At 36.1% G+C, this 15709-nt stretch overlaps 1 protein-coding gene and 1 pseudogene across 1 annotated transcript; one reads left to right on the top strand and one right to left on the bottom strand.

Moving 5' to 3' along the window:
* The first annotated feature begins 296 nt into the window (after window positions 1–296).
* LOC112803747 (alkane hydroxylase MAH1-like) lies at window positions 297–1899 on the top strand (annotated as a pseudogene).
* Window positions 1900–6916: 5017 nt separating this feature from the next.
* LOC112803748 (F-box/kelch-repeat protein At3g06240-like) lies at window positions 6917–7738 on the bottom strand. The gene has a single exon (XM_025847218.3). It carries the CDS (start codon window positions 7736–7738, stop codon window positions 6917–6919), a length of 822 nt encoding a protein of 273 aa, XP_025703003.3.
* Window positions 7739–15709: the final 7971 nt, after the last annotated feature.

Genomic DNA, 15709 nt, shown 5'->3' on the forward strand with positions numbered 1-15709 from the left:
CCGAATTCAATATAATATCCATCATTTTTAATCAAAAATGTTATTTATTTTTTAGAATTTTGTCTTTTGGTCAATTTTTAAAAAAATTTATTATTATTTAATTAATTCAAAATATTTATTTTTACGTATGAGTTATTTAAAAAATTAAAAAATTATTATCTTTTCTAAAAATTAAATAAAAGACAATTTAAAAAATATGTAATTGGACTGTTTTTGAATACCCTAGAATATTATCATTATATTCTTTATATATAGGGATACAAGAATAACAACACTACTACAAAGACAAACACAAACATCAAACAACATAAACATTCTCAAATTATTTTGTGATGGCCATATTTTTCTATTTAGCAACAATGGCAGCACTACTTTGCTTCCTCTTACACTTCTTTCATAGGAGACTATGTTGCAAGAGCCCCCTCTTAATAGATTGGCCTATTGTTGGCATGTTACCAATAGTGTTATGGAACTTGTTCCGGATCCATGATTTCATAACCGATGTCTTGAAACAAGAAGGCAAAACCGGCGAGTTCATGGGACCATGGTTCACCAACATGAACTATTTGGTCACTAGTGACCCCATGAATGTTCATCACATAATGAGCAAGAGTTTTGACAACTATGTCAAGGGTTCTGAATTTCGTGACATCTTCCAAATTTTTGGAGATGGTATTTTTACCACGGATTCGGAGACTTGGAGGTACCATAGATCTTTGCTTCTTTCTTTGGTTAAGAATAGGAGCTTCGAGATCTTTCTAGAGAAAACGATTCAGAAGAAGGTGGAAGCTAGCTTGATTCCTGTATTAGAACACGTGCTACAACAACGTGTTGAGGTTGATCTACAAGATGTCTTCAATCGCTTCACATTCGACAACATTTGCAACATTGTTTTAGGGTATGATCCTAATTGTCTTTCTATTGAGTTCCCTGAAGTTGCATGTGAGAAGGCTTTTAATGAAGCTGAAGAGTCGTTATTCTATAGGCATGCTGTTCCAAAGAGTGTTTGGAAGCTTCTAGAAAGGCTTCAAATAGGTCAAGAGAGAAAGATGAGTGAAGCTTGCAAGGTGTTTGACCAATTCATATACTCTTGCATAGCATCAAAGAGAGAAGAGATAAGCAAGTACAACAAAAGTAGTCAAATAGATGAAGCTCAAGTTGACTTGCTTAGTGCTTTGATGATGATGAGAGAACAAGAACAAGAAAAGGGTCAAAGTCAAACATTATTAGTCAACGATGACAAGTTTCTAAGAGACTCAACTTTCAATATTTTTGTGGCCGGAAGAGATACTATAACTTCAGCTCTTACTTGGTTCTTTTGGCTTGTTGCTACAAACCCATTAGTAGAAGCTAAGATTCTTGATGAGATCAAAGAAAATTTTGGATCCAATAATGATGAAATGGAACACAGTTTTTGGCATGGAGGAGGGTAAAAGGCTAGTTTATCTCCATGGAGCTCTTTGTGAATCTTTGAGGCTATTTCCTCCTATTCCTTTTGAGAGGAAGCAACCAATCAAAAGTGACATACTCCCAAGTGGACATCATGTGAATCCAGGTACAATGATCTTACTTTCTTTGTTTGCAATGGGAAGATTTGAAGAGGTATGGGGAAAAGATTGCTTGGAGTTCAAGCCAGAGAGATGGATCTCTAATAAGGGTAGTATTGTTCATATGCCATCTTATAAGTTTATTAGTTTTAATGCGGGTCCAAGAACTTGTTTGGGAAAGGACATATCTTTTATTCAATTGAAGATGGTGGCAGCTTCTATTTTGTGCAATTATCATATTCATGTGGTGGAAGGTCATCAAGCTATTCCTAGTCACTCAATTGTTCTTTTAATGAAGGATGGCTTGAAGGTTAGGGTAACTAGAAGATGCTTGTTTTGATGTATGATCTATTTGTTTTTTATTTTTGTTAAATTTTATTTCTACATAAATAATAAAAAGTATCTTAAGATATTTTTAACTCAGTAATCTTAGAAAGATAAAAACAATTAACTTAAATAATTTTATTTTAGTATTTATTTATTGTAACGTACATTAAATAAAATAAAAATAATAAATTTTAATAATTGTTTATTAATATTTTTGTGTTACTTATCGATATAATTAATTATCTTTGTAACTTTCACGTCAAGTTAAAACTCCATTATGGAACTTATTTGGCTTATTTATTGTAGTGTGGGACTGCCCTAAGTTAAAAGTTGAATTTAGTTATTTAGGTATTGTGTACCCTAGAAGGAAGTGTTACAATAATTGGTGTACATTTTGATACTATTTATTAATATCTAGCTAGCTACCTTTAATAAGAAAATAAAGGTAATTCTCAAGTATTTATTGCTTTTAAACGACATGAAAAATTGATGGAAAAGTTGAAACTTGAATGACATTACATCATTGTATATTTCCTACATCAAATTACATGGTATACTCTTAGCACTCGTTACTATTTTACTTAGGTGAATTCTTCCAAACTCATGGTAATTTTATGGATAAGTTACTTTTGTACATGTGTCTTCATCTCAGTCATTGATCAAAAAAATTTTCAATCTTTCATTAATTGATGCATTAAATGTTTTCACACTACATTGTATTTTATATTATTTACATTATACCCCATAACTTATTTATACTTGATGCAATACGCAAATAGTTAATTTTACAAATCTCTCCCCAAATACCATACAAATCAAAACCTTCCCCAAATACCATTTCAATGTGTACAACTTCTTCTTCTACCTCTCAAAAGACACTTCAAAAGAACTGCTTCATTCTTCAACCTCACTGCTTCTTTTACCCTTCTACGATCTCACTTCTTCTTTTTCTCTACCCTTCGTGTGGGTGATGGGTTTGATTTTTCCGGCGACCCACTCCTAAAACCTTCCCCAGATACTCCTGTAGTATCCACAGCTCCTTCATCTACCTCAGTGCTTCTTCTACCCTCCCCTTAACTTAAGCATTTGATTTTTTCGACGACCCACTCGCAAAACCTTCCCCAAATACCGCTGTAATGTCCACAGTCTCTTTTGCTACCTCGTTCCTCTGAGTCAGTCATCGTCAGGGACAGATTTTTCCGAACCCCGTGGAAGACCCTGCCTTCTGCGTCTTCGTCCAGGATTACGCGGGTGTCATTTTCTGTGATTTACCGTCAAAGAACGTAAGTCATCCCCTTGCTAGCAAGGTTCCGGTGACCCACGTGCAGAACGCTCTCAGAAAACCCTTGTAAGCCCTACTGCTTCTTCATCTAGGTCATTCGTTCGTTTTTTTGTTTTTTTAGCCAATTTGCGTGATTTATTCTGTTAATCACTTTCTGTAATCACCGTTCATCGAAGAAGATTGATTCAATTTGGAATGTAATAGATTATGTTAGTTGTCCATGGTGGTGTTAAATGTTAATCAGATCGATGGCCAGTGATGCATGCTCCTCAAACACGAGACGAGGCATAGGGGGAGCCGGCGGACAACAGGAACTGAGATCTGGAAATGCAACCTCAAGTTCGCTGCAACCTTAGGATGTAATAGATGGTGTGTCCCCAAAATGCTTCTGTGAAAAATATGCCATCAGTTACATGTCGAAGACAGACACCAACCCAAATAGGTTATTTTTTGGATGCCCATTATTAAAGGTAACCACGCAATTCTTTATGTTTGAGAACTAAGATTATGCTAAAATTTGATTAAAATTTGAATTTTCTGGAATGGAGCTTTAGACTCTATATTTTGGTTATTATCCACCTTGCTCAAGTTGTTGTGGATGTGATTTTGAATTGTTGGGAATTGCATGCCTATTGGTTATGAAAATGATTTGACTTTGTTATTGATTTGATGTTAAATTGGGTTGATTTTGTATATGATTTGATATTGGTGCTGGTTAATTTTGATGAATGACTGAGAATTGGGAAAAAGTTGATTTATTCAAAATAGATCTACCTAGATTAAAAATCATGATTGTGACAACAATTGACATGGTACCTGATCTGATATTAAAAATGGATGCTAAAATTTGAAAGGATTTTATAGATGTAGAATTTAGGGATTAATTACAGTGACGTACATGGATTAGATTGAATTGGAGTATTTTGTAACCCCTTACATTAATTGTGTTCTATTCGTTGTAGGTGACAGAAGCACATTGCAAGTTCTTTCTCTGGGTTGATGACTACATTGTTAGGGTCAGAGCGGGGGAGGCTACAAGGGGATCGGGTGACGGGAAGCAGAGTGATGTTGGAAAACATTTGAGAATGGATAACTTGATAGACCATGTAGAGGAAAGAATAGCAAAACTAGAGAAGCTGCTGAACAAGAAAAGTAGAGAAGCAGAGTTGAGGAAAAAGGCTAGAGAAGCAGCTGCAAGAGACATGGAGGCTTCATCAACAACGTCTATTGATTAGCTGCAAACCAGAACCCGAAGCACCTCGATTAGGTTCAGAAACTTAAGAATAATTTCCTTCTTTGCTGAAAATTGCTACTAGAATGTAGAGACACAAATGTTTGAAGCTTTAAAAGTAAAAATTGTCGAAGACGTTCATCTGATTTGGGCAACATGGTTGGAATTTGTTTATGTTTCTAGTTACGTGTTTTTGTTTTACCTATAGATACATATATATTTTATGGTATTTATTTTTGTGACTTAGTTACCAAAGTTTCCTACTCATTTCAATAGCGTATGAAGGCTAATATGTTGTAGTAAGTCAGCCTGAATACCAGAAAATAGCAACCTTTTTATTAGTGAAACGAATGCTTAAGATTGCAGTCATATTATAACTCAATCTTCGGCAATTCTGTAAGAGTAGGAAGGAGAAGGGCATGACAATATACACCGATGATTTGGTGACTTCCATGACAAATCATGCAGCCAACACAATAGATAATTGACAAGATCTGTTTTTCTTCTTATATACTAGTGTGCAGCATAAATTTTAAGTTGTGATAGAATGAAGAAGCTGAAAGTAAACTAGAATGTTATGTTAGGCTTTGGAAATTTGTTGAATTGCAACTTGTTGGTCAAGTTTAATTGCTTTCCTTTCAGAAAATTTCCTGCATAGGTTTCGAAATTCCTAATCCCTTGAACCTAAATAAATCTTAACACTTGTAGTTTATTTGATCATGATGAATGGCCACTGCTTTGTTCTAATACACATAAATTGTTCAGCAAGCTATGATGCTTGAAATAAGGTAGCCTGTCTGTTAACATAATGGGTTTTAAAGGCTTCATCTCATTAGGTATTGAAGTTGTAGATCATCATCTTTATACCCTTGCACATGATGTATAATACTCCAATTGAAAGATCTGACTTTTTAAAATACCATAACTTCCCATTATTGCTGAATCCTTTGTTTGCTCAATTTGTTTGACTTTATTCACCCCTTCATGCACTTGATTGAATTGCTATTAGTCTATAATCCAAAGTAAATGAACGAGTGCTAATGGGTTGATCATTTCAGCGACGTGGCCGTGGAGGTAGAGTGCAAGCTGGAGTTTGTTCATGGAGTGCTAATGGCTTATTGCAGGTCTTACCAGGTTACCATGTACTGGGTTGCTCTTTTTTTCTTTTTATAAAATAATATTCAACGAGTATATGGCTTATTGCAGGTTTTACCGTGCACTGGGCTAGGTTCTGTCATCGTCCAACAAAGCACTGGTGTATACAAATGTTCTCTTAAAACCAGGGCCATCATGTAAGTTTCTCTTGTAACATTGCCCGTTTATATGTCCGTTTATATGTCATCTTTTTTGGTCGAATCGTGTTACATAGGAAAACTTTGGTCGAATTATAGGTTGAATTGTCTCGATTCACGATTATCCCGGATCAGTTCTGGTTAGGTATTAAGGTGTAACATAGTATATGATCAAAGGTCATCGAATTTTTTTCCCCAGCGTTTGTTACTTTAATTAACTGAATATTTAGTCTTTATGTCATACTTGGGATTGGGCTCGGTCAACTAACCTGGAAAGACGTTTATTTTTTTTGGTAGTTCAAGTCTATCTAAAAGTAAAGTGGGCTATCTATCAACTTGGGCCAGCTACAAAAAACAATTAGTGGATAATTCAAGTCAGGATTAATGCAGCAACTGGCTTGAAACCTGTTAAGCCCAACTCTCTCCAGAATTTTAAAAGAAAACCAAGTTTTTCCAGGTAAATATTTATTCCATTTATGTTTGTGTTAACCGTTAATTTGATCAATGTTTTTTTGGAATAGCATTTCTTGATTGAATATTCGCGTAAAATGTTAGTAGGTTAACTGTTATTTCTCACATAATCCCTATACTAGGATGGTTAGAAACAGAATAACACCATTATAAATCTCCTGTACATGAGGAAGACTACACGACACATCGAATTAGATAGATTGAGGTTGTTATGCAACCATTTCTCTTAATTTTGGCTCTTTCAAACCAATGTAAAACATACAATTGTAAAGACATGCTGAAAGAAAAAACACTAGAAATTAACCATTGTCATAACAGTTCTACGGATTCCATTAACAAAAAAAAAAGCATAATTAACATCAACTGGAATAGTAAACAAAGAGTTTCAACCAAGTTTCACAATACATGTAGTCAGAGTATATCTAAATGTCAATTATTTCTAGACAGGAAACATCCCTGCAAAATACTTGAGTGTAGACCTTACTATGATCGGGTGTGGTATTTCTGGGTATCGCCATGCTCTCCTCACCAATAGATTTCTAGTGCCATGTTCGATGTCATATTCTGTCAACACAAGCTCTCTGTACCTGTAATTGACGAGTAACTCTCTTTCCTTTGAATTGTTCACCAACAAAAGTAGGTTATCATCCACGAATAGTATTGGATTTTCTCTGATGCTTCGACTCGCAAACCTGCAGTATTGCTCTAATATTCTGTTTCCATCCGCGTCTTCATTCAAGTGCCAAATTGCTGCGACATAACCAAATTAGTTGTGTGTATGAGCGAGGAGTGCAACTTTTTCCTTGTGGGTTAGTAAATTGTGAACGGTATATATTGCACCTATAGGGATAGACACCTCGCTAAATGATTCATCTTCAACACTGTAACATAAAACAGACTTGGGTGTAGCATAGCTATCTCCTGTGCCAGTTATCCAATACGCCTGACCATTATTAAAAACAGAGTTAGGGTCAATTTTTTCTACACCAGGGAGACAATCAATGCAGTGAAACCATGTAGAACGCCTTGAACAATATCTAGAGAAAAAAACGTAGGCATCAGCTATGTCCCTTTTGCACATATGTATGACTGTGTATGCATCTGAGTTTGGAACATGACCGAAACCATATACTGGGAAAAACGATCTACCGTGGTCCCTGTGGGGGTCGGAAATTTCTCTAGAGCATTGTGTTATCGGATTCCATACCAAAAGTCTTGTGTCGTCTCGTTCACGAGAGAACTTGAAACATATGTTCCCGTTTGACACTCCCACAAAACGAAACCACCCATGGATGCCAACTCCGAAAGGATGCTGAACATTTACTTCTTCTCCAGAAGCAGCATTCACTATATATAGTGAATCTGAACCCATTAACAGTAGTGAGTATCCAACATGAAACAAAACATGTTGATCTAACACTTTCTGCCTTCGCATGTGGTGTATGCATGTCTTTGGTTGGCGGAGCTGTCGGTGCCAGAATTTATTCAAGCACATACATCTCCCTACAGCTTTGGCACTACTACGCAGGAAAATTTCTTGTAGCAGTTCATCCGGAATAATCGGCAAGGGAAGTTGGAATTTAGCCATTTTACTAGACGCGCGTTTCGTAGTCTTGGTTTTAGGTTGTGTTTACTTTGTAGTTTTTGAATTGTTGAAGTCTGTTGCTTTCTTTTAAGTAATGAAGCTAAATTAGTCTAACTTATTAATTGTGTGAGATGCAGCATCCAACGAGAATTGATGAGGCAGAATATTGTATTTACCGGTGTTATCATAACCTGTTTGAACTAGGTGTTTAGTACCATTAAATTTGACTCGTCTACCCAAGTTTTTGCCTACCCTAGTAAATAAATTCAGTTGGAATTCCAACATACTCCAATAAGCTTATCTTTGATTTTTTGTTTTTCTATTTTGCTTTTAGATGCAGCCGCAAATTTTTCCTATTAAGTTTTAATTTGCTGATATACTCACTAATCTGTTTACTTGATTTCCAATTTTTTTTGCCTTATCACAACATTACAACCCCTCATCCTAAAGAAAACCATGTTACTCCCAAATTAATCATTTTCGCAGATTCGGCACAAAGTATTTCCAATACCTAATTAGGATGTTACCAGCTACCACTGGCACACCCTCATCCATGCAGCCACAGGTAAACAACATTCAAGTTTTTCCCATGATAAAAAAGTCGTTACCAAATTTTCTTACAAATAATGACCGGAATAAAAAAATACTTCTGATGGTAGACTTGTGTGAGACTTGATAAAAAATAAACCCATAGATGTATATACATTAACAAAATAACGAAGTCCAACACCATAATTTACATTCAGAAAATAAATTCTATTACACAGAATACTAATCGAAGATTTCCACAAAAGTAAACATGTACATATAGACATGGCAACTGAAGAACTACTACAAAACATTATTTCACCAATAAACCTTAAACAAATTAATCTGTCATCTTTTGTCCTACGATGATGGTGTTATTTGGTTCACAGACGAGTCGGAAGAGTCAGATGGCGAATTTCTTCCATACCTCCTACTAGGTCCTGCGATTGCCCTCCTACTAGGTCCTCCCACTGCACCTCCCCCCTGTTGACGGCGGTTGAACCTGTAGTAATTTTGGAAAATTTATTATACAACAATGAATATAATAAAGTATGTAGACTTACTTTCCTAAGTAAACAAGTTATTGTTACCTTGACTCGTGAGGACGCGGTGGTGAACCTTCTTGCCTCCGATGCTGCCGGCGTAATAACCTTTCAGTCTCAAACGCAGCCACCTGTTCATCCTTGTTGAAGTGTACGTTGCATCTGTCCGCCAGCCAGTGTTTAATTTGGTCCGGCAATACGTTGGAGGCATATATCTCATCAACGGCTCTGGGCATTTCTACCGAACGAGTATGGTCCCATGCAAGCATGTGGAAGATACCCCAACCTACGTAACTGAGTTCCAGCATAAGCCGTGGAGTTGGTCGAAAGAGAGATCTTATCCTCCCCATGTCGGCTGCATTGATCCAGTAGTTATCACCGTCTCTAGTTGGGTGGATATGGAGACAGTTGTCTTGTCTGTCTATTAAGTACAGATCAGTGGTTGTGAAGAACGAAAAGTGCCATACAATGTGCGTTGGAATCCTTACATCTTCCTATAGTCAGAGAAACAAAAGTAGATGTTAAACAGATTTTGAAAAAAATTAGATAAAAAAACCGTAAAGAGAAGTGGTGTCTGCGGCGCCGGAAGTAAGCTTACATCTGTTGGGAATAGGTTTAGGACAAAAGTCTGTTCAGGGCATCTTCTCATGTTCCTTAAGGCACTGACGTAACTAGCCGGTAGCCACCACGAACTAAATGTTGAAAAGTCAGTATTGTTAAGAATAAGAAACCATGGAAGGACAGAACTGAAACTTGAGAAGTAATCAATGTTAAAAAAGAACAAACCATACAAGGACAGATGGTCATGCGTGTGGAAAAAACAGTTAACAAAATGAAAAAAATAGTTATCTGCTTACCGGAATTCTGGCTCCATCTTTGTTTGCTAATATTAGTGACTAGTCTCTGAAGTTGATAGCCGCAGTGAGTGAATTAGGAGAGGGTTTACAATGGTGTTGTCAAATGATTTTCTCTAGGAAGTCAAGTTTTACTTTTAAAGAGGGTAAAACCAGAGGTCACACCGGTTGGAAATGAAGTTGAAGGGATATATTGAAGCCATCAATTAGAATTCAAACCTCATCACTAATCATACCTTTTCGTAAATCTAAACTAAATAATAAATACACATAATAAACTCTATTTGAATTGTATTACTCATGTTTTGGTAAAGGTAAATGTAGTTTAATAACCATTCATTGGTATACGTATCACTAGATGAATAAACATAACGAAGGTTACACATAATAAAATTAAAAAATATAATAAGTTTATTATTGTGTTCATATTTACGTAAATTATTGAAATCATGTTTACTAAATTGTTTGACAAAATATACGAAATGATGCAAACCTTTCATTATTAACATATCAGAATGTGCTGTTCCATTCATAAATTAACATACAGTACTTCAAATAACATAATCATATTTTTACGACCCAGTAGCTTTTTCAATTTCAGTAAGCGCAACAGAAAACGTCAATCAAAAATTAACCAAACGTACTTAAAATAACATAACCAGAATAACTTATTGCACGCATTATAGTATTAAAAGTCTATGCAATGGACACAATTATTTTAATGCCTTAGGTATAAATAACTCAGAGCATACTTCCTAACTCCTTAACCAATCGCTCTTCCTTTTTAGATATTTCGTTGTAGTATTTTTTTGATGCTTCAAGGACTTCTTGGGATTTCAAATTGAACAGATTCATCACCAGATCAATAGCCAGCCGTAATCTAGTGCTATCATTTACCTAGGAGAAAAAACAAAACAATTCAGACGCATAGGTTACATTAAAATTTTGAGATAATATATGAAACCACGAAACGAATTTTATTTTATAACTACCTTAATATTGTAGTTACTCCTCCATTGGCACTCCCTCATCCAGGTTGTCACCCAAACTCCACAATCATTCCTTGTATATGTAAAAAAGTTTATTGAAGTCTATTACCAACTTAATTCCTAAGGGAAAAAAATCATAGCAGACGAAATGGTACTGTAAAAAAATATTATCTTCCGTAACCAAAGCTGGCCGGAAAAGCAATGTATAGCACTATTACAAGGTCAATAAATATGTTAGCGGTCTCTTTTACTTGTGCAGAAGGAAAATGTATTCATCACACGTTAGCAAATTCATTGATGCATCTCAGTAATTGAGAACTCAACAATCAATAATAACTTGTAAGGTTTCTTACGAATCATCGTTCTGCTCGCCAATTTCTGCAGGGTGTATTATAGGATACTCCGAAATTACTGGTCTGTGTGTTGTTTGGTTAGCATAGAAGGTCAAGTCATCAAGCATCTCCTCAATAAACAGTGCCTGTAATCAAAGTAAAATTTAATTCAGTTGTCAACTCTGGTGTCTGTTGAATCAACTTAGAATTTACTTCCGACTATTAGAAATTTTTAAACACTACCATTAGCTTCGCACAACGACGGTGCCTGGTTCTGCTTGAGACGCATGGTTTAGAATCCAGTAATATTAGATGTCTTTTTTCAATGTCAATTACAAGCAGGTACCAGTGCATGTTATCCTCATTCATCGGAACAAAAATCTACCAAAAATATACAAAAACAAGTTATATTGGAATAAGATTTTTTTACTTACATTATCATATATTACGAGAATTAAATTACATAGTTACCTTGCATAACGATTCAAACTCTCCCATGTATTCCTCAGCGTAATAGCGTTTCAAAGTCTTAGGGGAGTGAGTCCAATTAAGGGCAAATTGCTGAAATATGATTTTTCATAAACATGTATAAGATCAATTGAAACTAGGAGATGGAGATTCTCTTAATGGTTTTCACTCACCGAAAACGTAGTGGGTAAAAACCATAAGCAGGGAAAACCGGTGTCCTTGCGTGCATCACACATGAGCATGCTAGATGTGAGGTTTATGATCTGCTTCAGCGTTCGTTGATTGACGGCCAATAAGAAAAAATATAAACATATATTCCCTTGTTAAAATTATTTTATACGTTAGGAATTTCATTTAAGAAATTAACGAATGCTAATGACTGAAAAATCCATACCTCGTCCACCAATGGTTTGTTTGGCAGTAGAGTATACATGACTCTCCTATTAGCGTGCCACAAGTTTGTCTGTGAGATTATCTCCGAATTCAATTCTTCATCCTCCAGATCTGAACCGAAGACGTAGGCTACGACTGAAACTTCGTCCTTGCACAGTGCCATATCAGCTGGGGGACGGAACAGAACAGGCTTCCACTGATACAACGAAAACTAAGCCGTTAGTTATTAATATTTAACTAGCATAACAAATCTCTAACACTTACTTAACAAGATATAACCCACCGCAGGTATCTTTGCGGTTTCCTTCGCTAGTGGCAATTTTCTGTCAGCGGGGTTGAAGTAGCTAACATATACAGCCTTGTCTAAGCTACTCGTTATAACTGGTTCTGTAGCTGTCTTCTTTCCAGTACCATCATCACTGAATAAACTTCGGCAAATAACATAATCATCTGGCGGTGTCTGTTCACACTTCAGAGACATTGAACAACACTTTGTAGCCATATGCGATATTGAATCTGCGGCTTGATGAATGCTGGACATGTTGGATCTAATCTTCTTGGAGGAATCCAGATTCCTCTCAAGAGTACCGGATGGCATGCTGAATCCGCTCATGATCACATGCATGACTGTAGGGTTGAAGGTATCGGGCGGACCATTCCGAAGATTAATCGTTTGTGGCATAGTTCCAAACACAGGATAACACGTCTTGGTCTGGGAAGCAATCAGGTTTGAAAGTGTATTCATCATCGTGGACATTTGCGTTACAACTTCTTTTAGGGAAGGTTCTACGACTGTAGTTTTACCGAAGTCGTCGCCTATCTCTTTGCTGGCTCCACCGTTAAAATTTACATGTAGTCGCTGGTCATGCATGGTGCTTCCTCGGAGACTGTGAGAAACAAAACTTAAAAATATGAATACTTTATATTCGGGATCGTTTTAAAAGAACTTCACTAGTTTGTCGAAATGTAATTTAATTCTAACCTTGATGACAGTTATATCACTTCCTTGTCGACAACTTTTCTTGATATTTTTCTACCTTGTTCCTTTTTGGCTTCGTCGTCTCCGTTTTCTATTTTTTGTGTTGAGCGTCGCTTTCCTTTGGCAGCCATTGGGTGTTTTAGCTGTTTATTTTTTTTTATTAAAAAAAACATGAAAAATACTGCAACATGTTCAGTTAATGAGTTGCACTCCACTAGCAAGCACAATTTCTTAAAAGAATAACAAACATGGTAGGTTGTCCCTACTATTCAAAGGAGTTTTGACAGTTGAGTGATATTTGGCTATAGACCTCTAATATATGAGGCAGTTTACGTTTCCAGTTTATATTCATAAATTATTGAAAAAAAATAATTTACATAAAAATCTTTTTTTTGATTGGTAAAAGATAAGGCTCCAACCAAACACCTTTTTTTTAAATTATTTCCGTTTAGTCAAGGTATCGATCATTTGGATCTATTTAAAGTTATTCAGCTCAATACATTTGTTTAATTTCCTGTGCTGTAGTCAAAGCTATTAAACATTTTCTGGTCACCGTCTATTTTTTTTCTTTAACCAATCCGTTTCTGGAAGATTTGTATTAATTTTCGTAATGAATGCTTGTCTCCATTAAGTTGCTCATAAAGTAATATGGTCATATAACAGAATTGTGTTTGTTGTTATCTCTTATTATCACACACTTGGTCAAAGATTTAGTCCGCAACAAAGTTTAATGCGACGGCTAAACACTCGAAAAGGTTAGCATGAAAATAATACACGTATTTGCTGCTAGCTCGAGAAAAGGGAAATTTTTTTTCCATTTCCTATGAGTTACATTCCTTTTCATTAACTATGTGTATACCATTACCTGTCTCCCACACAGATCTTTGATTTTTCGTTTGTCATGGTCACTCATCATCTAACTTATGGTGCATCCTAATTTATTGCGTAATGACTTTTTTGCTCTCCACCTTTAGGCCCGTTGCCTATCACTTATAGGAGACTGAACTTCGCATCCCTCATCGCAAAGCACTTCCTTCCCCGGAAGATATTAACGAAACTTAAAACTAACTATTAGTAATGTGTTTGGAACTTTTTTAGTAGCATAACATTGGGGTGACATTGGATATACTCACTATAAAACTCGAACCATTAACTCGAAGACATTAAAACTAGTCAGTAGTGTGTGTTTGGATTACATTTTACAAATGGGAGTTTGATTAAAATTGATTCTGCAACAAATGTTATTAAAATAAATCCAACAAATGTTTATGATATTTTTTATCTGGTATATTTTTATTACACTTAGTACTATGTTTTAGTATGCTATTATTGATTTTTTTTATTATTTACAATTTATTTTTTGTTTAATTTACTTTACCTACTAGAATCAACAAATCATATCATAAAAAGATAATAAAAATAATACAAAAAATTACAATTATAAAAGTGTATAATATCAAATAAATAATAATAAAAAAATAGTTAATGTAAACAAAAATAATAAGAATTCCATAAATTACATAATAACATTGAACCGTACACACTTGACCGTTGCAAATTGAACCAGAAACCGGCAACCAATAAACAATATACACGAAGCCGTTAACTAAAAGACCTAGCGATCAAACTGCGAACCCTAAACCGTTAAAATTGAACCGGAAACCGCCAAACGAAAAACCATAGGCACAGAACCATTCATGATAAGACCTAACGACCAACCCGTGAACCCTAAACCGAACACATCGAACGGGAAACCGCCAAACAATAAACCTTGGGCACGAAGACCATTCAGTCTGAGATCTAGTCACTTGACCTGACACATTGATCCGTGCGCATTGAACTGGAAATCGGCATACAATAAACAATATACATGAAGCCGTTCACTAAAAGACCAAGCGATCAAACTGCGAACCCTAAACCGTACACGATGAACCGAAAACCGCCAAATGATAAACCATAGACACAGAACCATTCATGATAAGACCTAACGACCAACCCATGAACCATAAACTGTACACGATAAACCGGAAACCGCCAAACGATAAACCGTAGACACAGGACCAGTCATGATAAGACCTACTGACCAACTCGTACACATTGAACCGTCGCATTGAACCGTAAACCACCTAACGAAAAACCAGAGACACAGAACCATTCACTCTAAGACCTAACGACCAAACCGCGAACCCTAAACCGTTCACGATGAACCAGAAAATACCATTCGATAAACTATTAGCACGAAACCGTTCAATCTAAGGCCTATTCACTAAAACTGTAGACACTGGACCGTGCGAATTGAACCTAACGAAAAACCGGCATACAATAAACAATATAGATGAATCCGTTCACTAAAAGACCTGGCGATCAACCCGTGAACCCTAAACCGTAAACATTGAACCGGAAACCGCCAAACGAAAAACCAGAGGCACAGAACCATTCATGATAAGACCTAACGACCAACCCGTGAACCATAAACCGTACACGATGAACCAGAAACCGTTAAACGATAAACCGTAGACACAGGAGCATTCACGATAAGACCTACTGACCAACTCGTACACATTGAACCGTACGCATTGAACCGTAAACCACCAAACGATAAACCACATGCACAGAACCATTCACCCTAAGACCTAACGACCAAACCGTGAACCCTTAATCGTTCCCGATGAACCAGCAACAGCCATTCGATAAACCATTAGCTCGAAACCGTTCACTCTAAGGCCTATTCCCTAAAACCGTACACACTGGACCGTACGAATTGAACCTAACAAAAAATCGGCATACAATAAACAATATAGACGAATCCGTTCACTAAAAGACCTGGCGATCAACCCGTGAACCCTAAACCGTAAACATTGAACCGAAAACCGCCAAACAAAAAACCAG

Source organism: Arachis hypogaea, chromosome 5 (genome assembly GCF_003086295.3).
Source record: "Arachis hypogaea cultivar Tifrunner chromosome 5, arahy.Tifrunner.gnm2.J5K5, whole genome shotgun sequence".
NCBI classification, from domain to species: domain Eukaryota; kingdom Viridiplantae; phylum Streptophyta; class Magnoliopsida; order Fabales; family Fabaceae; genus Arachis; species Arachis hypogaea.

Bases quoted from the DNA above. Each gene is read 5' to 3' on its own strand.
- LOC112803748 (XM_025847218.3), bottom strand. From the start codon at position 7,738: ATGGCTAAATTCCAACTTCCCTTGCCGATTATTCCGGATGAACTGCTA.